The sequence below is a fragment of the Hypanus sabinus genome, chromosome 3 (genome assembly GCF_030144855.1).
Source record: "Hypanus sabinus isolate sHypSab1 chromosome 3, sHypSab1.hap1, whole genome shotgun sequence".
NCBI classification, from domain to species: domain Eukaryota; kingdom Metazoa; phylum Chordata; class Chondrichthyes; order Myliobatiformes; family Dasyatidae; genus Hypanus; species Hypanus sabinus.
This window is the reverse complement of record NC_082708.1, coordinates 66,224,962-66,250,972: the sequence shown is the minus strand read 5'-3', so window position 1 is coordinate 66,250,972 and position 26,011 is coordinate 66,224,962. Positions and strand designations below refer to the sequence as shown.

Below are 26,011 nucleotides of genomic sequence, written 5' to 3'. Positions count from 1 at the left end.
AAAATGGCAATTGTTCTTCCTCTTAAGCATTGCCTGTATTATAGGATTAATGTCCTTGCCAACAAATTGGTGCTATGACTCTGGGAGAAAGATTTGCAGTCGCAATACTTGTAAAAATAAGTTACTATACTCATTTGTACCACTGTGTGGTGTGCCAAGATGAGACATTAAAAAGTCAGACTAGGAGTGACCTCAACACTTTCTTACTTGGTTCTTAGCATTTAACTGAAAAACAACTTTGCAGTAAGTCTGGAACCACTGCATGCAACAATAAGACTGACCCAAGGATTGTGGTTCATAATGAGGATACTGGAAAACTAAAAATTCTATGGAGGCCATAGGGTTTTAAAGACAAAGGGTTTTATGTTTAATCTGATGTAATATTTCCTATAGGTATTGAAAAATGGGACATTAAAGGTAACCCTTGCCATAACTATCAGAAATACTTTCATTACACATCTTAAATACATGTTCTTAGAAATTTGTTTTTCGTTGTAACACAGAACGTGCTATAGAGTAAACTTAAACTCTGCCTCCGAGCCTCAATCCATTCACATTAATCGGGTGAATTTTGGAGACTGAGCACAACTGGTTCTACTGTGAAGTGTGTTTACTATTTACCAAGGAAGAATTTCTAGAGAATATGCTTAAAACTATACTTTTTTTCAGCATGCCTGTCTGGATTTAAAAGCAGTCTAAAGATGACAGTGAAACATGAGAAGAAACTGGAAAACGAAGTGTTTAAATATATATATTTTTTGTGTCTGCCTAATGCACTATAGGTAAAATACAAAATGCAGAAAATGATGCATGAATTTTTGGACACAATGTGATAAGTTGTTTCAGAAAAAGCAATGGTAAAATTGCAGGCTTATGGTATAAAAAATGTACTAGTAGATACATAAAAAAGTACGCAGATTAATCATAATTGTTGTGATAAAAAAGATCAAAGAAACATTAGATTTACACAAAGCATCAGTACTACAGCTACTTTTGTTCAAACAAAGAACAGTACAGCAGAGGAACAGGCACTTCAGCCCTTGTGCTGAATTAATTAACTAGTATTTAAATACGTAACTAAACTAATCCTTCTGCCCATACAATGAGAATATCACTCCATTCTTTTAAATTCCATATGCCTGTCCAAGAATACTGGGTATTTATAGATCAGTTGCGTACTTTGATCAGTTACTCTTGCATAGATTACATAATAGGTCAATCTAAAAACAAACAAGAATAACGCTGATACTGCTGATGCTATTATGAAAAGCTCTGTATACCAATAAACATATATGCTTACCACTTAGGGACAAAAGTTATCATCCAAGGGTGGAGTGGAAAAGGTGTAGTTTATACAGTAGGGAAGCGTGGGGGGTGGGGGGGGGGAAGTTCAATCAGATCCCAAAAAGTAACTGAACAAAAAAGGAATCATTCTAAGTTCAGTTCAACGATCAATCTGTATAGACCTGGCCGAATCAGAGAGACAGAACAAGAGGTGGCAACACGGAAGGAACAGATTGCTGGATGTTGAAGCGCAGAGAATTAGGGAGCAAGATCCCTAATTAGGGAGGAAGTGGTAAATGTTAGAGTGCAGAGTTCCTAAAGGAAGCAGCCATAGAGCAACTGAGCTTCTGCAGGAGGTAGGAGAGGATGGAGACAGCTACAGTGAGGCAGGAATGAGGTGCAGGAAGGCAAATGGGCTCCTGGAGGCTGGCAGTGAGGAAGATGAATTCCTGGCAATGGGACTGGGTCAGAAGGATGACTTCCAAAAGTTTGGGATTAGATCAGTGGGATACTAAGGAATAATGGTGAGTGGGATTAGTCTGGAGAGAATGCAATTAAACTGAGAAAACATCTTTTAAAAGAAATGTGGAAACCTCACAATATGCAGAAATACCTTAGACCATGCCTTCATAATTTGTTATGAAACCCTTTTAATTTGAGGCACTGACAAAGGGGAGAATAAGAATTGCCCATATTGATTCAGAAATGCATGAGCATCAAGGTAGTTTTATGCTGATTGACTGTGGCTCAATCATAAAAAGTGAATGATGGTGAGTAGGTGGCCGTAGGGGACAGATGAAGCAAATCGAACAGATAAGGTGGTGTGGTAGTGTCTGCAACTAGCAAGCAATCAGGCTATGTTCAAAGGAACAGCAATGGAACAGGAGCAAGGACCAGAAATTACAGACAGTTGATCATAGGTTGTAACTTCATTGGGTTTGGGGAGCACATACCGCAGTACTGGGTTTAGGGGGCTGAAATAACAGAACTGTTACATGTCTGCAGGCTGCAGGATCTATTATCCAACCTACCCAGCTCTACAGTCTTTATGTTCTGCAGTACCAGTTCTGTCACTTGATATGAAAATGTTAGTGAAAATGGAGTTTGTTAATAGAGACATCACCTAGGTAGCCCAACTGCACCTATAACGGTAGGGAGATTCTGATTACATTTTTAGGGTGAACATCAGTGCATTAAAGTTATAAATAAAGTAGTGGTGTTTTATACATAAAACTGCAAGTTAATGCAGTACAACATACCGTGAAACAGCAAGTTATCTAAGAGGAAAAGATAACTGTTGTTTTTAACTACAAATTTCAAATGTGTTACTATTAGTTATTGGTGCTTACTAAACCCTGCAAGATCCAGGTTAACATGGATTCAGGTAGTTCAGGAGAAAAAGGTAACAATTTCTTTTAATAATTTCAGGCTGGAATCACATTTTTTAGTTTTGATTTATTTGTTTTTGAGCTGTCATTTTAAGTTTTAACCAAGATCAGAACAAAAGGTCTGTCATGATTTCATTTAATAGGTGAAAAAATTGCATCCATTCAAAGTAAAAGGGAAAGAAAAGGAAACTGTACTTTGATCTTTTGAGAAAGGTGAGAAGCATGGAGTATGAAAATCAAGCAGTCTCAATTCTTTAGTCTCCATTCACTCATACATTTGTGAAAGGGAATGCAATTAAAAGAAATCAAATATCACTATACAAGCTACTGAATTACAAATAACAGGTTCTATTGAACTGCTAGCACCTGCAGATTTATGAAATAAAGGTTTTAGCTTTCAAATATACAGTGTATGAATGACATTAATAGGAATCTATGCAAGGAAATTGAAAAGGCTGGTCCAAAAGAATAAGATTCTTAGTTTTGGTGAACAGAAAAGAAATGGTTTAAATCCCATATTATATTCAAACAAAATGAAATGGTAAAGCTTGAACAATGGTTCATTTGCCCTCCAAGACATATCCTGTCAAATCTAGATTACCTTTATTGGAACATTTTTTAAAGTTAAACCCTGTTTACACTCAAAAGTTGGAACCAAATTAATCTACTATCCAAATAAGCACCTGTATGTGGTATAATCCTCACAAGTTAATATTTATCAACTCAGCATTAATCAGCAGGCACCTGCTCCATCAGGGAATTGCTTGTGTGATCAAACTAAACCATTCAAATTGGATATTAACGGTCGCACATGCACTGGTTCCAGAAATGATTAATTTATGCTGCAAGCCAGTATCTGAAATTTTTTTTTAAAACTTTAGTTACCTTGGGCTAAGGAAAGGGAAGGTGAGTGGTGAAAACAAACTAAAATAACTTCACTATCTGCTCCGTTAACTTCCTGTGCACATTATCCAGGAGTGGGCACACAATGAAAACATAATTAGTTTGCCACAGACATACATCCTATCAACAGACTCTAACTGTGAACAGGCAGTACTGTCTTTTGAAAAGTTAAGAGAAAAATACATGATTTGTGGACATGAATCAATGTGGGAGGCAGGGCTTTTGGTAGAGTAAGCAAAGCGAACACAAGCAGCAATGCAGTCCAAATTAAACACCAGATTGTTTTCAAAGAAATGTCTACATTTTATAATCTAAGCAGAAACAAGAATTTTTGAGTGCAATGGGACCAAAACTACTGACAATGTCACTCTTGTTCTTTCTAAACCCCAAAAGAAATTAGAACCTGATAACATACTGTTACTGTATGTGAAGATGCTCCTAAAAATAGCTCTGAAGAAAGATTTGACTTTACAGATGCTGTCATGAAAATTTCTGACATTTGTCATTTTTGTTTGATTTTTAACATTTGCACATTATGCTTACTCTTTTTGAAATTTCTTAAACTTTATTCGTCAAAAGGATGACACTTCTGCTGAAGTATCAGATGCAAAATCTAAAATTTCCATTTCTTTTCTTTTCAATTGTGTCATATGGTGAGTTTTGTTAAACCTCAATTGATTCTCAATTTCCAATTTTTCCCAAACTGCTTCAGTCTGCAGAAGCTCAGAAAAACAGCAAGTGTTGCACTGACTGATCTTAAATAACACTTAATGAGAACTTAATGGTACTTAATAAGAAGTTAGTCATGGAAAATTCAACATAAAAAGGAGAGTGCTTCCATTCGTTGTGGTTTGTGTAGATTAAGCAGCATTTTAAACTATTTTATATAGTATTTTAGTGCTTGACTGTGTTTAGATAAAAAGCTAAATGTAAAAACTAAAATACAAATCAAATAGACAGAATTATTATAGAGCAACATAACAGTTCCAAACAAATGTTTCTCCCATTAATCAAGAGATCTTAAATATTTCTAAAGTAGAATCATTAGAGTTGCTTCAAAACAAAGGAGGATACGTGACAGGCCCCTCTAGACCTTAGGCCAGGCATGGGCAAACTACGGCCCGTTAAGCTTTTTAATCCGGCTCGCAGAACTTGATGAAATTATATTAATAAACCTTGTTAACGTTTTTTCCCCACAATTCTGGCGTTTTCCCAGTAGATCACGCACTCTATATACATTGACCTTTGTTGAGGTGCAGCGTATTACTCCACATTTGTGCTTTACTCTTTGTTCGGCTCGACCTATTTGTGTGAACAGGCGTTCAGCGTCAGGAACATCAACAAAGCCAGCCAAAGATCCAAGTTAACTGACCGACACCTCAGATCCATCCTGAGAATCGCCACAACAAAACTAAATCCAGACTTTGATGTGCTGGCTAAAAAGGGAGACCAACAACACTGTTCCCACTGAAATTAAAAATAAATTTCTTTGTTGTGTTATGTAAAAAATGCATTTGAAAATATTTTTTCAATAAGCCTTACATGTTACATGTCATTTCTGTTAAGTGATGGACATGAGTAGTGCGCAGGTGCACGTACGTTCTCAAAATAAAAAATGCGCTCCAGATCAAATAACGTGCTCCGCATACTGGCGCGCTGTCACTGTTCTGTCCTTGTGCTGGTGGTTGTTGAGTTTTGGCACAGGGGACAATTGAATAAGAAGGAGCAGGACAAGTAGACCTGCATCTCCTACCGTTTTTGAAATAAAGACAGTCAGGAGGAGAGTGATGATGATAATATCTTGAAGGATAACAGAATTTTCAGTGCTTTAAAATAATAACTGTTACTATTAAAATAAGCTGTATTTTATTCATTTAATTTTTGGTGTTTTAAAAGTCATTTCAATAAATAGCTAAATACCATGGGACTTCAAAGACAGATATTTTGTTGTAATGTATTTGTTCATTTTCAATTGAAATTAAAGCACATGTTTTCTACATATCCCATGATATTTTATTTTCTCTTATGAGGTGTATTACCAAAACACTCCGTCCATCTGCTCCTGGTCCGGCCCCCCTGTCAAATTTGAGAATCCTTTGTGGCCCACAAGTCAAAAAGTTTGCCCACCCCTGCCTTAGGCGCACTTCAAAGAACAAAGCAGGGTCAGAATAGGGTTAGTTTAATCAATGGAGTTCATCAGGTCTATCTAAGATAGGGAAGATCCTAATCAATATGCACAAATATCTGATACCTACAAAAGCAAGAATAAAAAACTGTCATATTGACACCCAGAATGCCAGCCAGATAGAAGGGGCCACTTTGGAGGGTTCCATAATCAGGTCAACAAACAGCATTATTTTGTAAGTAGGATCAAGAGTCCCAACTGGTATAATGTATATCAGATGCAAAAGAGAGGTTCTTGGTATAATGTATACCAGGTGCAAGAGAGAGAACCATCTTGAGGAAATTTCAGGTAGAAAGATGAAAGATCTATTTTGAGATCAACAACAAATTGCCCTGCTCGTAGCCTACCAGAATTTCAAGGATTATGATGGAGATGATGGACAATATCTTCTTACACTAAAATTGATGCATAGATAAGGAGGTGAATGCATTACTCCAGGAGTGAAACAAGAATGAGCAACTCTGTTTCAAGGGAATTCAGAACAGGAAACAATCTGGATTATAGAACTAAGATCCACCTGAGCCACACAAATTGATAACCACACTACAGATATTGGCATCTGGAGCAGCAAACAATCTGCTAGAAAAACTCAGCAGAAAAGGAAATGTTGATGTTTTAGGTTGAAATCCTGGATGAGGGCACATAAACTTACAGAAACAGTGATCTATTAGGCACTTCAGGTAAACTAGAATATAATAAAGCTAAGAGTGAGAAATCAAAAATATTTGGGTAAAATATTGAAACAGAAGGTATATTAACTGTGTGACTCAATTAAACCATACTTATAGAAATAAAGAACAACATTTTGAATGATATTTAAGCTCATGAAATTGAAGCTTGTACAAGCTCCAAGAGTCCTCAACATACAATAGCTGGTCTGATTAGATTACTTACTATCCAATTTCCAAAAACACCAATTCCCTTAAAGTTCAAAAAATTCCTTCACAGTCTAACGTACTTCATTCAGCATCCACGTCTCTAGAACAATTAAGATTCATAACCCTCTATAGAAAGAAAATCCTCATCGTCTGAGTCATAGATAGATGTCCCTTTATGTTTAGACGATGATTCCCATACCTGGAAAAAAAATCTTCACAGCTTCCATCTTGACAACCCCCCCAATATCTAATATTTTCACCCTTCTTAACATTTCTTAACATCAGGGAGCATAAGAGAAACCTAAAGGATCCTCCTCATTAGTTTACCCCTACATCTCAGAAATTAATCAAGTTATTCTTCCGTGCACAGTGTTCAAGCCAAGTACATCCTTCTTGAATTTTAAGCAACCACGTGCAATCTCACCAAAGACCTCCACAGTCATAGCAGCGTTTTACTGCTTCTGTACTGCATCCTTCTTCTAGAAAGTTTACATTCCATCTATCGTCCTAGCTACTTGCAACCAGCTTGTTACCCTAGTATTGTCTGCATGAGGATCTCTCTGAACACCAGCATTCTCAGTAGATTCAAACAATTTTCTAATTTGCCATTTCCCTTCCTGCTCCATTTTCTATTTATACTAACCGTCTACAATCTTTAGCTTAATTTTTTTGTATCACCCACTCTCACCTATTTTTACACCTTCAGAAACTTGGCTTATTGATCCCTGTTGCATACCACTTGTTACAGTGCGCCAACTTGAAAATTACTTGTTTCCCTGCTTTCTATTATCTGTCAGTTAACCAAGTCTCTGTCCATGCTAATACCCTGTCATCAAAACCATGAATATTGACCATGTAGAATAAGCTTTTATGTAGATCTTATCAAGTTTTTTGTAACTCAGATGTCCTACATTCTGCTTTATATATCCTGCTTGCTACATTGTTAAAGAACACAATAAATTTTCTGCCCTTAAACAATATTAAATTTGCCTAAATCACATGATCTTCTAAAGAACTCTGTCAACACTTGAGAACAGACTCCAACAATAACCAGGTGACAGAAGGTAAGCTAACTGTGTAACTCGTTCTCCTTAAAGTACATTGTAACATCTGCCAGCTTCCAACCTACTGGGACATTTCCAGAATCTAATGAATTTTAAAAGCTCACAATCAATTCTTTCAGCAGCCACTTCTTTTAGAAACTAGGGATGCTGTCCATGACTAGAGAGAATTATTAATCCTCTTTTATTGGCTAAGTTCCACTATCTAGTAATGAAGGAGCAGAAAGCATGAAGCAAGGATATAGTCTCGCAACATTACCACTTTAGCTAGGAAGGGAAACATACTGTGGCTCAGTAAGTGCAGTCTCTGGCACTATTTTGCCCTTTATTTCTCCTCCCAGAGATTAACTTACACAACTAAAATCAGGTAGGTGCTGGATGACAAAAGTGGGAATTTCTATCATGTCTACAACATAGCATTTTAGAGTAGTCTGTGGTTGAACCCCACTAGAGGAAAGGCAATTCTGGATTGCGTGTTGTGTAATGAACAGATATGATTAGGGAGCTTAAGGAAAAGGAACCCTGAGGAGTCAATGATCATAATATGATAGAATTTACTGTAGATTGAGAGGGAGAAGATAAAGTCAGAAGTATTAGTAATACAGTAAAGGGAATTACAGAGGTATGACAGAGCAACTGGCCAAAGTTGATTAGAGTAATTTACTAGCAGGGATGATGGCAGAACAGCAATGGTTAATGCTTCTAGGGGCAACTCAGGAGACAGACGATAGATATATCACTAAGATAATGAAGCTTTCTAAAGGGAGGTTAAGACAACTGTGGCTGACCAGAGAAATCAAAGACAGCATAAAAGGAAAAGTGAAGGCATTTAATATTTTTTAAAATAGTGGTTATTTACAGGGTTGGGAAGCTTTTGAAAACCAACAAAATGCAACTAAAAAAGCTGTAACGAGAGAAAAGATGAAATATGGAGTTAAGCTACCCAACAATCTAAAAGAGGATACCAAAAGTTTTTTTTCAGATATATAAAGAGTAAAAGAAAGGCAAGAGTGGATATCAGACTACTGGAAAAAAGACACTGGAGAAGTCGTAATGGGACTAAAGAAATGGCAGATGAACTTAATGAATATTTTCCATCAGTCTTCGCCGTGGAAAACACTAGCAGTACAGCAGAAATTCAAGACTCTTGGGGGCATAAGTGAGTATGGTTGCTATTACTAAAGAGCAGGTGATTGGGATTTGAAAGGTCTGAATTTACATGGACCATATGGTCTACATCCCAGGATTCTGAAAGAGGTAGCTGAAGAGATTGTGGAGACATTAGTAACTTTTATTAGATTCTGCAATGGTTCTGGAGGATTGGAAAATTCCTAATGTCACTCCACTCTTAAGGCATAAGATTATAGGCCATTATCCTGACTTCGGTGGTTGGGAAGATGTTGGAGTCCTTTATTAAGGAAGAGGTTTCAAGGTACTTGAGGTACATGATAAAATAAATCAGCATGGTTTCTTTACAGGGAAATATTGCCTGACAAATCTGTTGGAATTAGAGGAAATAACAGGCAGGATAGACAAAGGAGAGTCAGTGGATGTTGTTTACTTGGATTTTCACAAACCCTTGACAAGGTACTACACATAAGTTTGCTTAACAAAATAAGAGCCCATAGTATTACAGGAAAGACACTAGCATGGATAGAAGATCGGCTGATTGGCAAGAGGCAAAGAATAGAAGTAAAGGGAGCCTTTGCTGGTTGGCTACTGATGACTAGTGATGTTCCATCCAGGTCAGTGTTGAGACTGCTGCTTTTCGTGTTATATGTCAATGATTTGGATAAAGGAATTGATGGCATTGTGGCCAAGATTGCAGACAATACAAAGGCAGATGGATGGGCAGGTAGTGTTGAGGAAGCAAAGAGGCTACAGAAGGATCAGGACAGATTAGAAGAATGGGGAAAGAAGTGACAGATGGAATATAGTGTAGGGAAGTGTATGGTCACGCACTTTGGTATAGGGAATAAAGGAGTAGGCTATTTTCTAAACAGGGAGAAAATTCAAAAATCTGTGATGTAGAGAGACTTGTGAATGTATGTGTAAGATTCCTAAAAGTTAACTTGGTTGAGTACGGAAGGTAAATGCAATGTTAGCATTCTTTTCAAGAGGACTAGAATGAGAGCAAAGATGTGATGCTGGGGCTTTCCTAAAGCACTGGTCAGACCGCCCCTGGAGTATTGTGAGCAGTTTTGGGAACCTTATCTAAGAAAAACTATGTTGGCATTAGAGAGGTACCAGAGGAGGCTCACAAGAATGATTCCAGGAATGTATTCCAGGAAGGGTTAACATTTCAGGAAAGTTTGATGTACCTGGGCCTGTATTTGCCGTAGATTCAAAGAACTGGGAGGTGGGGGGGATCTCATTGAAAGGCCTAGACAGAATGGATGTGGAGAGAACATTTGCAATAGGGACTGAATTGATTACCACAGAGGGCACAGCATCAGAATAGAGGCATGTCCATAGGGCACAGCGTCAGAATAGAACAGAGATTTAGAACATTTAAAACAGAGTTGTGGAGGAATTTCTTTAGCCAGGTAGTAGTGATTCTGTGGAACTCATAGCCACAGAGAGCTCTGGATGCCAAGTCACTGAGTTTATTTAAGGATGAGTTTGATAGGTTCTTGATTAGACAGGGCATCAATGATTACAGGGAGAAGGTGGGAGAATGGGGTTGAGTGAGATAATAATTTAACCAGTGTGAAATGATTGAACAGACTTGATGTGCCAAATGGCCTAATTCTGCTCTTCATAGGAACTCACTCTACCTCAAATTAGCCAACTGACCATTTAAAGCTGCACAAACACTTGGACCCAGCTAACTTTCCGTATTTGCCACCTATGTATACATGTACACACATAGCTATGGTCACGATGAATAGGAGTGTGTACCATTGTTATTACAATAAATACTGAGGTGCTAGTTCAAGTTCAAGGTTAATTGTCATTCAACCATACACATGAATGCAGACAAAAGAAACATCGTTCCTCCAGGGCCAAGGTGTAAAGCACAGTACCAACAATCATACATTGTGGATAGCAGTTATAGGTATGATAGCAGAAAAACATACAGTTACAAAAAAGTATTGCAATAAAGAATAATACAGCCCAAGTCCCTGGGCGTCTTGGCCTGTAGTCTGATGTTCCCTGCATTTTGCCCTGGAACCACATTCCTTCAAGAACAAGCCTCCAGAAGTTCATCTTGCGCAAATGCAGCCAGAGAAGAATGCAATTTAGCTTGTCTTCCACCAAGCAAAGCCTGAAGGGCAGTACTGATGGAAGGAGTCAGCCCCAAACCAGCACGGATTCCAGCTGCACACAGCCAGCTCCAGCGGCTCTTTCTCTGGCAACTGCATCAGGCAACCTTGGGACATGAGGGCCTTGTCCGCGCAACAACTGAGGCCACGCAGTTCCCCCACTGTCATTCTCGCCAATGAACCAATATGTCAGACTCATTTTGTTAGCTTTAACAAACCTGATAATTCCCTTGTCCATTTGTCCGTCCTCATTAATCTACCTCCTGGTACACCTGTAAGCGACAAAACACTACACTTGTCCATTTTCCTCCTCCCTTATCTTCGTTCTGGACCACAAGCTGTCCTTCCAGGTGAGGCAACACTTCACCTGCAAATCTACTGGGCTGTTTATTTATCGGACTCAGTATTCCCGATGCGACCTCTTTTAATTGGTGAGACCTGGCTTAAACTGAGGGACTGCTTTGTTGAGCACCTCCATTCCATCAGCCAAAAGCAGAATTTCCTAGTGACCCACTTTAATTCCTGTCCCCATTCCTATTCCAATAATTCCAGTAATTTTTCTCCTCCACCTTCCTTCTTCTATTCCCCTCTCTGGCCTCTTACCTCTTTTCTGCACCTGCATATCACCTCCCTTTGGTGTCTCTCCTTTCCCTTTCTCCCATCGCCTCTCCTGTCAGATTCCTTCTTCTCCAGCCCTTTACCTTTACCACAAATAATATGAAGGTGGGGAAAAAAATCAAGCCAGGGTGGAAAATACTTGGAATACTTCCAGCTCCTCTTCACACAGTGCTATGGGATCTTTCAGATGGACAGAAAGGACCCCAATTTATCATTATTATAAATCGCTGTTATTTCATTTTAAACAATATATCCATGTCTACAACACTAATTTAAAACTACAGCTATAACTACATTACATTTCATAACTTTTGGAGGGAAGAAGTAGTAAAATACTGAATTATTTAATCTGCAAGATTTGTAATTGTTTATTGTCATTCTTCAGTACACATGCATGATGGAGAATGAAATGATTGTTACTCTGGATCCACTGCAGAATAAAATAAACACAATAAGTATAAAAGCAATCCTATGAAACACAATACACAAGCGTAACCATATATTTATTGGTGAAGATAGCAGTGTGAAATACTGTCCCTTTTAAAGTACCAAATAAAAGAAGAAACACACACACAAAATGCTGGAGAATCTCCAGCCTGCTTCAATCCTGATGAAGGGTCTCGGCCCAAAATGTTAACTAATTATTCACTTCCATAGATGCTGCCTGACCTGCTGAGATCCACCAACATTTGTGTGTGTTGCTCTGGATTATCAGAATCTGCAGAATCTCTTTTGTAAATGAAATAAGAATGCCGGTTAGTGAAAATTTGCTATGTTTTATTTCAAATTATGAATCTAGTAACTGATGAAGGATCACAGCACAAAAATGTTCCTCCAACATTTGGTATTTGAAAATAAATACCACTTTAACAATTCTCTGGAACAAAATAATTTCCAGCTTGCTTGCCAAATTAAGGCAGTTTGTCCTATAAGAAATTACTTTCTTCGAGGATCAAGACAATAGCCACAAAAAATGTTCAATTTATTTTGAGCATGAGTAAATGTGGTTTTCATTCTAGATCAAGAAAAATCAAACTTTACAAATGCTTTAAGGAACTATATAGTTCAAAGATTAGATCAATTCATCTTCCAAAAGATTCAATGGAATTGTTTGAGTAGCACAAAGGACCACCAAGCTTGTCAGCAGATCACAATTTATTAACTTGCATTTGAATTGCTGGAACTTGAGGACTGAATATTTAGATCAGATGAATTGCAACACAACTTCTTTTGGCAACCTGAACTCTGCTTTATGATCACAAAATTTTCAAACAATTCACCAAATCAATCTCAGGAAAACTAAACACCTTCTTTTATCTACGTTTTAACAAGAAAGACTTCAGTAACTATTTAAATGGTCTCCGAAACACTGAATTTCTTCTTATTGACATTTTTTGCAATCTTAGAGTATCATTAAACTGCATAAAAAAGTATATAAATAAAATTAATTCCACTAAGATTCTTCACTTCTATCAAAGAATGATTGTACAAAAGTGATGAGTAATCATCGGAGACAGTCAGTGCTATATCTTTCTGTTTGAGCATTATCCTGTCAGCATTCTTTGTGGTTTACTATTGAACCGTGACTTGTGATTCTCTGTGTCATGTCTTGTACACCCAGCAGACTACTCCAAATAGTTTTGTTCTGAAGTAAAATGGGATGACCTATGGTGACATTCTATCTGGTTGGCTCAGCCCAAGTCTTTTGCAAACGCATTCAAACACACTAGTCTGACCTAAGGGGCTTGAAGAAGTGACAAGGCTTCAAAGCTTTGTCTGCACTTTTTGTGGACTCCAATAAAACTTCAGCAAATCTCTAAGTATGTGGCAAGCCTTAGATCAACCAGCCATAAGGCTACAGAGGGCAGCAAAGATAGTAATTAAAGAGAGCCGAGAAGTAGGAAGTCCATACACTTACCTAAAGAAGAACATGTACAGGGCAGCAGTGAAGCAAAACAGCAGGACCTGTATGGACAGATACAAAGAAAGTTATTTTGAAACCATAGGTAATTCAGTCTTTCTTAATCTTCCTCTGAAAGAATGATGCACATTTCTACACTGAATGTCTGAAATGTTGTTTTAATCAAATTGTATTTCAAATAAACAGAAGATATACTTCTAAATTCCAGCCCTTTATATCAAAAAATATATTTTTCAGATATTCAACTGACTGTTATAAATTGACTAAAACTCAAACATGTTGCAATATTTTATTTTAAAACCTTACCATACATCTGTTCCTAGGATGCGGTTTTCCTTTGCAGGACATCAGAGATGTCCTCCTTCTTGAAAGAACGGGGTTTTCCTTCCTCCACTATTGATAGTGCCCTCACCCATGTCTCCTCCATTTCCAGAACATCCGTGCTCACCCCATCTTCTCACCACCTTTATAATGATAGAGTTCCTCTTGTCCTTACCTACCACCTCATGTGCCTTCCCATCTAACACATCGTCCTCCACAACTTCTGCCATCTCCAAAGGGATCCTACCACTAAACATACCTTTACCTCCCCCACCCCTCCACTTTCCACAGTAATCGCTCCTTCTGCAATTGCTTTGGTCATCTGTCCCTCGCCACTAACCTCCCTCCTGGCACTTATTCCTGCAAGCAGCCAATGTGCTACACCTGCCCATTCACCACCTCTTTCATCTGCCTTCTGGGCCCCAAACAATCCTTCCAGGTGAGGCAACACTTCACCTGCAAAACTGTTGGGATCATCTATTGTGTCAAGTGCTCCCAATGCAGCCTCCTCTATACTGGTGAAACCTGTTGTAAATTGGGGGACCACTTCATCAAGCTCGTCCACTCCATTCACCAAAAGTTAAATGTCCCAGTGGTCAAATATTTTAATTCTGATTTCCATTCCCATTCCAACATGTCGTCCATAGCCTCCTCTTGTGCCAAGATGACACCACCCTCAGAGTGGAGGCGTGACACCTTATATTCTGTCTGAGTAGCCTCCAACCTGATGGCATGAATATCGATTTCTCCTTCTGGCAAAAAAAAATCCCTCCCCTCCCCCTCTTTTACTATTCCGCAGTCTTGTCTCTCACCTTTTTTCACCTGCCAATCAACTCCCCTGCGTCCCTTCCTCCTTCGCTTTCTCCTATGGCCCACTCTCCTCTACTTTCAGATTCCTTCTTCTTCTGCTGTTTGTCTTTCCAACATAGCTGACTTCACCTATCACCTTCTAGCTAACCTCCATCCACCTTTTTATTCTGGCATCTTGCCCCTTCTTTTTCAGGCCTGAAGAATGGCCCAGCTCAAAACATTGAATACACATTCATATCTATAGATGCTGCCCGACATGCTGAGTTCCTCCAGCATTTTGAATGGGTTGCTTACCATACTTATTTCACATAAACAAAAGCAGCAATTCAGCTAATCCACTTTTGAAAATCAATATATCTAATGACGCTATATCTCATATGACCATACGTGCCTCCCACAGATAATACAGGATTGAAACAATGAACAAAATTAAAGTATTTTAGAATAACCTTTTTATTTATTAAATTTTAGAAATTGACAAAGAATAAATGTGATAAAATAGTGAGAAAAATAATATTGACCCTCCCCCCTCCCCTTAACCCTTATCTAAAGAAAGAAAAAAAAGAGAAAGATTGCCTGGATATCAGAGGATCCCCCCATGCTCCATGGACTTCAAAATAATTTTAATATTTATTTTTACTTTCCCCAATTACTTTATAATTTTATCTTCAAAGGACCTATGTATTTAATCCTATCTTTTGTAAGTATGGGAGCCAAATTTTCAAAAATATATCATATTCATTTCTTAGATTGTATGTAATTTTTTCAAGTGGAATGCAACTATGTATTTCATTATTCCAACAATCCATAGTCAAATATAAATCAGATTTCCAAGTAACTGCGATAACTTTTTTGGCTACTGCCAATGCAATTTTTATAGATTTTTTCTGATACTTATTCAATTTAAGTTTTGGTATTGTCCCTTCAATGTATCCTAATGAAAATAATACTGGACTATGTGGGAGTTGTGCTCCAGTAATTTGTTCCAATAAAAGTCTTAGATTTATCCAAAATGGTTGAATTTTAAAACAAGACCAAGTAGAATGTAAAAAAGTACCAATTTCTTGATTACATCGAAAACATTGGTCAGACATATTTGAATTTAATCTATTTATTTTCTGTGGTGTTATATATAATTGATATAAAAAATTATATTGTATTAATCTAAGTCGGATATTTATTGTATTTCTCATACTATCAGAACATAATCTTGACAAGTTTTTTCCATCAATTTTAACATTCAAATCAGATTCCCATTTTTGTCTTGATTTATGAATTCCTGATTAATTGTGTTTTTGAATCAAATTATACATACAAGATATTTTTTTAATTTTTCCTTTTTGAATTAATATTTATATTTCACTAGAATAACTTAATTAGGAATACATTCATAAATAGACTTTTCCACACATTCTAATGACTGAGGTGAATAATAGCCAAGTGCTCCACTGGACAATTCACACCAGGATGAAATCAATTTGAGGTTTTAACTTTTTTTTCCTAAAAAGGACTCCACTTTGGGTGTTATAAATTAATAGAGATCTCTACTCTGTGATGACAAGATGCCCAATTAACACAAAACATGTTAAAAATTTATTCTACTATCAAAACTGGAAGTATGGCCGTCTGAGGTCAAAATGGCCAAAAGCAACCAGACAAAATCTGATAATTTTCGCACATGAGGTTACTTCGATAAGAACACCTTTCTTGACAGTGCAATGGAAGCAGACTCAATTGCATTTTTTTTCTTTTAAGGGAATTGGAAACTGTAAAAACAGGAGTTGTGTGGAGATACGAGGATTCTGTATTCAGTTAAACAAATCGATGAGTAAAACACTCTTTGTCTCTTCCCAAAGTTGTTGCTGCTTCTGCTGAGCTCTTCCAGCATATTTCTTACTCTTGTTTTTTTAAAAGATTTTCAGCATCTGCAGTTATCTTACTCTAGTTATTACTTATATGCCTGGTCTGGTTGAATTACTGGTCAGTCATGGAACAATGGAGGCAAATATTTTACATTTGGCTGTTTGCATTTATTTATATATTTATAATATCAAAGTTAAACAACTGAAAACCTTTACCGTTAAAGTAATTTGTTGATTGGTCACAATGCAGAAATTTACTCTTTTTAACTACAAATTCTACAAGCTCAGCACTAATTTATTCTAATAAAATTCAAGACATGGTTATTTTTTGAAAGACTATAATGATGATTAATGTGTTGGGGAAACTATGAGTCAAATTATATTAGGTAAGGGTCAGCAAACCCGGACTGTTGTCATCAGCTGGTTAAAGACACACACCTTTACAAACTTTAAGTCACAGGTATGTCAAACAGTTGAAATGCTTCACAGAGTAAGCATGCATGCCTTGTACATTTTAATCAGTAAAATTTAATTGGCTTAACTGCCTGTAGTGATCATAGTGGTGGCATGACAGAGGCTCTGAATACTTAAATGAGTGAATATTCTTCAAGTGGTAATATTGAGCCTGACAATCCAAATCAACTTCATAAAATATCAAACTAGTATAACAAGTATAACAGAGAGAGCTTAATGCTTATTTAAGGGACAGAACTGAAATTTGAGCTATGTAAGTATGTTTAACTTTCTGTTAAAAATCCAGCTGTAAAAAGGATGTAATTTTTTTGTACAAATAAAGAAAATCACAGAAAAAATAAACTCCTTTAAACCAATTCATCAATTATTAAGATTTATGAGGATGCTGCCAGGAATGGAAAATTTTAGCTGTGAGGAAAGATTGGATAAGCTAGGGTTGTTTTCTTTGGAACAGAGTAGACTGAGGGGAGATTTTAATGATGTGTATGAAATCAGTTGAGGGGCCTAAACACAGTAAATAGGAAGAATCTATTTCCCTGAGCAAAAGGGGAGTGGGGTAGTGCACATACATATGCAGTGGATTCCAGTAATTCAGCTATCGATTAATTGGAGCAGCCACTTATTTGGTCCAAGCCTTAAAGAACAAAAACTGATTGAGAAAATAGCCGGGATTCCTTTTGTTTATTTGGGATACTATGCCGCTTAACTGGGACAGGAGACGGCTGAGGAACAGTTTCTAACTAGTGTCAGATTACACAGTAGTGTAATAGTATAGTGTTCTAATTTGATCTGTATTTCATTTAAATTCATAATTTATTACTTAGTTAAATTGTAGTTTGTCTTTTTTATAACTATTTAACTGCTTCAATGAAACTTCAGCTAACCGGGGCTGCAGTTTAATTGGGCCAAAATGTATTGGTCCTGTAGTGGCCCAGTTAACTGGAATCCACCTTTATTTAAAAATAACTGGATGAAGAATTAGATGGGAGGTGAGAAAAAAATGTTTTCATCCAGAGGGCAGTAGTGATCTGGAATTTACTGCCTGAAAGGGTGGCAGAGGCAAAAACACTCATCACATTTACTAAAAAATTAGAGTTATAGACCAAATGCTCTGAGAGAGAAGATCAGGCTGATCTTGATTTGCTGACTATCACATACATGACAAACACTATGAAGCTATGATTTGAACAGTAAATATTTCAAAGTTAGAGGGAGCAAGTTTATTCACTGAGCATCCGAGCTTTATAAAAAAATATAAACATTGTTGGGAATGCAATCAACACACAGCACGTTCTACAACTTCAAATTAACCCAGAAAAATTATAGACTATTCCCGTTGGCTTTGACTGTGGAAAGGTTTTCGGACCAGTGTGAAACCGATCACAGCTATTCTTTGGAGAAAGCACTCCAGAATGCACAGTCATACTTAGAGCAGAAAACACAGTTATGGAATCTTAAACATCCAGATAGACAGATTATGTATCAATCTAAATAATGAAAATGTGCCATTCTTTCTGTGGTTTATCAAAATATGCTGGTAGCATCGTGAACCTAAAACTCAAGTACAAATGCTACAAATTGACATTTTTGAGCTTCCCTTAAACATGGAGAACTGAATTTATCAACTCCAAAGTGAACAGTTGTTGCTCCACTGCTGTACAACATGAAAATCCAGTCAACGTTCTGCAACAATGTGAAAATTCCTGGAAATACTAATTTTAGAAATATTTACCAGCCTTCTGACTCTGAAATTATTCCTCACTTTTTGCAATTAATTTACCATTTCCTTGAATGCAGTTTTTCTCCAGCTGCTATTTTTCTAACAGTTCCATACAGTAATAAGGTGAAGCTCATTGTACACTGTTTTATGTACATTTGCTTTCTTCCATGTAAAAGAGGTAAAATTTAAAGCTTATATTTTAAATACGAAGATCTCATATCACAATCTCACTATATCTCATATCTCTGTGAGCCTTTGGTAGTTAACATTTGAATTCTGTAGGAAGACAGGCGCATTAAGAAATTCCTAGGTTGAAAATGACACTCAGCTTGTCTTCAGCCAGGTCAGTGGAAGTAGTAACCAGAGTTAGCCTATACTTCTCTATTCTAGTTTGGGCACAATTGGAGATTCCGGTTTTAATCATTATGGTATCTTAATTGGAAGAGCATATAAAGTTGTTGATTGGTTGACCCAAATTAAATATAAAAATGGAATATTTTGTTCATTGTATAGATTGACCACATAAAAGGAGCTCATCACAGATATCATGCATTGTGGCCTTCAGTAAAGAACAGAAAATAAAAGTAAAAAATGGTTAGCTGAGGTGGGGGGGGGGGGGGGGGTTGGCAAGAGGAGAGTTGGGGGGGGTGGTGAAACAAAATTGCCCAGCTGCTTTAGGTCAAGGCAAGTTGCTTTGAGTTGAAACATCACATATCTCTCCCTTGGCAGATAGTCAATCTTCTTTCATCACTCAAGGTATCACTCTGTCACTTAAAAATGCTCAAGCACAATTTATAGAAGTTTGCTAGCTACAAAGTTTAGGATCATTGATCTGAACAGAAGTCTTGTCATTTAAACTGTGATCATGAATAACCTTTGTGTTAAACTACCCAATTTCCTACTTTTAATAGCACATGCAAGCAGTGAGCAAGGAAGTTTTAAAAGTTTCACACCACGTTGCTTTCTGATTTTCAGTAATACTGATAACATTTAACTTGTGATTCTATGGCACAAAAATGTAACTGAACATTAATTTGTTATGCAGATCTCAATTAAAGGAACAGAAGGAAATCAACAGAATGAGACTTAAGTGCTGACCCGCAATTAACATAAATAGCCCTTAAAATTTATGCTCTAAAATGGTATTTATAAAGACAACTATTTCAGTAATTTGAGAAACCCTCTAGTAGTTTTACAATACTTTATTCAACTTAGCATGATAGATGATCAGCTACTCTGCCATGATTATACTGACTGGCAGAGCTGCCTCAAAGAAACCAAACTGGTAAACACTTGTTCCTATTTTTCTATATATCCTTTAGTTTCCAAAAACCTAAATTAATATTAAACCTTTACATTTAAGTTAAGGATAAACTTTATCGGATTTAATAAAATGTTGGTAATTCCTTCTCCATCATATTTTCTCCCTACCTGATTCCTTCCAGTACCTACCCAAAAGCACTAATCATCAGAATGCTACTCCAACTTTGAAACCATTTTGTGCCCAGCCTATGTAGATCTTCAATAAGTATTAGGAAGAAGAAAAGTACATCTTGTTACATACTTTAATATATTTATATAATTTATTTGTTTAATCTGTTTTGTAAGCTACACCATTTTTGATGAAGCTAACTTCCATGTTGATTCATGATGCACCACTGTCGGCTTCTGATATAAACTTTGAAGCATTCAGAAATCCAACCAGAAGTAAAGTGTTAAGTTCAAGTTTATTGTCATCTGACTGTACATATATACAACCAAAAACAACATTCCTCCAGACCATAGTGTCCCCACAATACCTATATCTCATACACAGCACATAAAATAAAATACTATCACAATAAGTTAACAAAATATAATTCAAATATAATTCAAACTGCATGTAGTGCACAGCACAGGTAAACAGTACAGTAAAACTATTTGAAAATGCAAACACGAGGAAATCTGCAGATGCTGGAAATTCAAGCAACACACACAAAATGCTGGTGGAACGCAGCAGGCCAGGTAGCATCTATAGGAAGAAGCACAGTCGACGTTTCAGGCAGAGACCCTTCATCAGGACAACTATTTCCTATTTTCTGTTCAGCCATGATGAAATGGTGAAGTAGACTCAATGGGTCAAATGTCTTATGGTCTACATAGCCCACTGTCTTGAGTGATGAGACCTCAGTGGTGGCAGGGTATTCATTAGTGTCAAGGCTTGGGGGGAAAATCTGTTACCCAGTCTGGCATTCAAGAGCTCCTGTACTTCCTTCCTGATAGCAGTCAGTCAAAGAGATTGTGAGATGGGTGGCTGGGATCCTCAACAACCTTTGAGCCCTGTATAAGTGTTCTCAACCAGACTATAGCAGTCCTAAATGTTTCTGACCAGAGTCTCTCCTTTTTACACAGTCCCCTGGGATCAAGGATGATTTACTTCAATTATAGTTCTGTAGGTTCTGAGACTAATTTAGGTACCATCAACTCTTCCACAGATAGACAACTGGCTAACATGTCAACCAAATAAGTAGTCTGTGAGCAGCTGTTTTATGCAGTGCTTCTGTTTCCTTCCAATGCCTGGTCACATGGTTATCTGTGCCATCCCAAATGTTCTTCGCTCACTTTAAGTATATGTGAGTCAAAGACTTCCAGGAGTCAGTGACTATGCTGCACTATTTTAAGAAAGCTTTGAGCACACCTTTAAATATATTTCTATGGCTACTTGCTAACGTCCTCCTGCTGCACAGCTTGTAATAGTGTACCTGTTTTGGGAGTTTGGTATTGAACACGTGATTGATGCGATCTGTTCACCTCTCACTTAGCTTCTCAAGCCTGACCAAGGGCACAAGTTGTATAGGTATCAAAGTAGACAATTTAAAAAATCTTGATAATCTTGGCTGTGGATAAATTAATTACCAAAAAAATCTTGCATTCTAACCCCCCCCCCAGTCATTTAAAAACCACTCTTTCACAATCTTGTCTCCAGTTTAATAATAGTAATTGCAACTTCTATTTTTGCTTTAAAGCATTTCAATACTGAATAAGGTAAAATACAAAATTGTCCAAGTAATTTTTTTTAAAAACATGACTCAAGTTCAAACTTTTAAGAGGAGCTCTCAGACAACTAACACAATTTTATATTGCTCTTTATCAAATGAGTGGAGTTTGCACATTCTCCCAGTGATCACATAGGTTTCCCAGATACCCAAGTTCATCCCACATAGCAAAGATGTTCTGGCTAGTAGGTTAGTTAGCCACTGCAAATTAAACCTGGTATAGGTGGGTAGGAGAATCATAGTCATGGAGTAATATAGCATTGTAACTGGTTGTTTGCCCCAACTTATCCATGCCACCATGGTACCCACCAGTTAAGAACAGCTTCTTCCCTTCTGTCATATTTCTAAATCGTCAATGAATCCATGACTTACTTTGGTATTTTTTGTCCTATTTATTTATTTTGTAAGGTTCAGTAATATTATGAGAAACAAATCAGTGATAATAAATCTGATTCTGATACTGACCACGATAGTCCCAGATGTCCACATTTGGCTCATATGCCTCTAAACTCCTCCTATCCAGATCATCATCATGTGCCATGTTCCTATTCTTTTCTCTATCCATGACCATGATATTTCTTAGCAAATTTTTCTACAGAAGTGGTTTGCCATTGCCTTCTTCTGGCCACTGTTTTCACAAGATGGGTGACCCCAGTCATTATCAATATCCTTCAGAGATTGTCTGCCAAGTATCAGTGGTTGCATACTGTAACCAGGACTTGTGATAGGCAGCAGCTGCTCTTACGACCATCCACCAGCTGCTCCCATGTCTTCATATGACCTTGATCCGGTTTTGGGGGGGGGGGGGGGGGGATTAAGCCAGTGCTACACCTTGCCCAAGAGTGACCTGCAAGCTAGCAGAGAGAAGGACTATCTTACCCACAACCTCCTTTTGTAGAGATGCATCTCCACCCCGCCATCCAACCTATCCAGGTACTTATTCAAATATCTTTTAATCAGGATGAAGTTGATGGACATGTGAAAGAGAATAGGTTATAGGGAAATTAATGGGATGCTGAACTTGCTGGCCAAATGGCTTCCTTCAACAAGGAGAACTGAGATACGAAAATATGAACTGTCCTTGAGTATGTGTGACTACAGTTTTAAATTATTAGTTATTTTATATTATCAGATCATATTTATGATTTTAAATATATGGCCAAAATATTCTAACACTCAAAAGCAAATATTTAAAATTTATCAAAAATGTGTTTGCTCAATATAAGTGGGAACACTTTCAGCTATACAGTCTGTGCCCTCTGTATGAATAATGTACATATACATGGATGTACAAGTTGATATGCTATACTGAACAGATTTTACTTGCACAAAATCCCATCTTTCATTGCTGCCTATTTCAGTATTGGTTAAAGATGCCTGCTTTACCTGGGCCACTACTGGAGTATGGAATACATCCATAGTTTTTCAGGCATTCCCCAATCCCTACCCCCAAGTATGTCTACGATTATTTCCTCAGCCCCATTCCACTCATCTCCCCAGCACCCACCCACACAACCCCCATCATCTCAGTTTCTGTTTCTCTGAAGGCCTCTTGAAACCAGCACATTCCTCTACACCTGCAGAGTACTTTTCTGTTACTTTAATAACATGAGATTTAGACAACTCATTGAAAGCAGAATTTTCTACTGAAAGTAATATTCACTAGCCATACATTGAAAGTACTCTGTTTCGCTATATATGGTTTTCATAACTATCTTCAAACTTTCAAAGTTCTTGTAATACACACAATACAGATTATATTTAAATAATTTCATTAAACATTCATATGTTTACTTATTTAGGTATTAAAATTACTAAAAAACATAAAGATTTATTTAAAGCTAACTTTTTATCCTTAATTGACCAGATTAAGCAACTTGCTATCAGGTGGTCTCCACTATCTTTGTCATTGGTTGGTAGAATTAATGCTATTAAGATGATAGTATTACCCAAATTCTTATATTTATTTCAAGCATTACCAATTTTTATTCCTAAATCTTTTTTTGACATTTTTTACTCCAAAATATCTTCTTATCTGTCACAGAATAAAAATCCTAGACTAGGCAAAAAATATTTACAGAAGCCTAAGAAGGAGATTGGTTTGGCTTTGCCAAACTTGAGATTTTACTATTGGGCAGTTAATATATGATATTTAATATTTTGGACACAAGAATTGATTACAGCTGCTTGCCCACAATGGGTAAATTGGAATGTAAATCTATACAAGACTTTTCATTGTTTTCAATCTTAGGATTTTCACTTCCTTTTTCTTTATCTAAATTGAATAAACAAATAACTAATCCTATAGTCAAATACACATTGCGAATTTGGTTTCAATTTCGTAAATTTTTTGGTTTGAATAAGTTTATTTTATCATGCCCTATAATATCTAACTATTTCTTTCGGCCCTCTTTTATGGATCAAACTTTTCTTTTATGGAAAACAAAAGGTATAATATGTTTTTGTGATTTGTTTTTGTTATGTCCTTTGAACAGCTATCTAATAAATATAATTTACCTAAAACCCATTTTTTTAGATATTTGCAAATTAGAAATTTTCTGTATAATGAGTTACAGTATTTTCCGAAACTATGTCCATTGGACATTACGGAAAGAATTTTAGCTCTGAATCCTTGTCAAAAGGGTTTAGTAGCTGTCATTTATAATATGATCATGAAAATACAGCCAGATGTATCAGAAAAAATTAAGAAGGAATGGGACGAAGAACTTCGTTGTCTTATATCCACTGAACAATGGGAGAAAATTTTACTATTAGTCAATTCGTCCTCTATTTGTGCTAAACATGCTCTAATACAATTTCAGGTTGTACATAGAGCTCATATGTCTAAGGATAAACTTACTCGATTTTATTCTCATGTTAATCCAACCTGTGACAGATGTCATTCTGATGTTGCCTCATTGACCCATATGTTTTGGTCTTGCCCTTGTTTACAAAATTACTGGAAAGATATTTTCAGTATTATTTCAAGAGTTCTGAATATCAATTTCCAACCGCATCCTTTTACTGCAATTTTTGGTTTACCAATGGTGGATAATAGTCGTTTATCCTCTTCATCTCGACGAATGATTGCATTTGCTACATTAATGGCTAGAAGATCTATTTTATTGAGTTGGAAAGAAATTAATCCTCCAACTATATTTCAGTGGTTTTCTCAAACTATCTCTTGTTTGAGCTTAGAAAAAATTAGAAGCGTTGTTTTTGATCCTTCAGTTAAATTAGAAGAAACTTGGAGACCATTTATTCAACATTTTCATATGAGTTAAATTGTCTTTTCCTAAACCTTACTTTTATTATCCTTAATTATTTGGATGGAGGTTCGGAGTTATTGGCACTACAGTATGTATTTAACATTATGCAATGGCCCATGTTGGTTAGTGTTTTTTTTTTCTTCTCTTTTTTTGGGTTTTTTTTTTCTTTTTGTTTCTTTTGTTCATAAATACTATGAGTTTGGGAGGCTATATATATTTATTATTATATATTTGAATGTTTACTTAAACTATCAATTATGTACTCTCAAACACTTTGTATTCATGTTTCATTTATGTTTGTTTAAAAATTAATAAAAATATTTAAAAAGAAAGAAATATTCATATGTATGATAAACTATGCCACTAATTTAACTGTAGCAATATATTCACAGGAGGATGCACTGCAACCTTCTTTCTGAAACTGAACACTTAGATAATAATTCTGCGCATGTTAACAAGTTTTACCAGTTTCCATATTTCACTGAAAAGTCTAAGAAAGTTCTATGGATAGGATTTACATAAAGGAAATCAGAATATATACACCAAAGCAAAGCAGAGGCAAAACAGTATCAAAATATAAATTACTTTCCAGTTATTGCAGCTTGAGTGTGAAGCATAATTCACAAACCAACTATCAGACAGAACACAAACATTTCTTTCTCTAAATGTCTGTTTAACCAAATTTGTGTCTCTAATTGTGGACCATTTTTTGCTGTCCAGGGCACTGTTTATCTACTTCAGAGTGATGCACTGACAGATTGACACATCAGTCTGTCTCTTCAGGGCACAAACAAATGCAAATGGAATCTTATACTGTTCTGTTTTCATAATCAGATATTTTGTTGTAGTATGCTCATAACTGAACTAAGTTTTCAATTTTAATCAGTTTTTCTCTTTATTGGAAATATAATTTTTTAAGGACATATTTTCTCCGGAAATAATTCTTAAGATATGTAGCTCGGATGCTTGATGGCTGGATTAAGCTATTCTCTGATATTGGTAATTTACTTGCAAAT

The 26,011-nt window shown here is 36.5% G+C and overlaps 1 protein-coding gene across 1 annotated transcript in view; it reads right to left on the bottom strand.

Moving 5' to 3' along the window:
• Positions 1-26,011, bottom strand: part of tmem135 (transmembrane protein 135) — a 391,315-nt gene that overhangs the window by 111,702 nt on the left and 253,602 nt on the right. Inside the window, exon 6 of the mRNA XM_059964593.1 lies at positions 13,502-13,548. Coding sequence (XP_059820576.1) covers positions 13,502-13,548 — 47 coding nt within the window. The remainder of the gene's footprint in view (positions 1-13,501; positions 13,549-26,011) is intronic.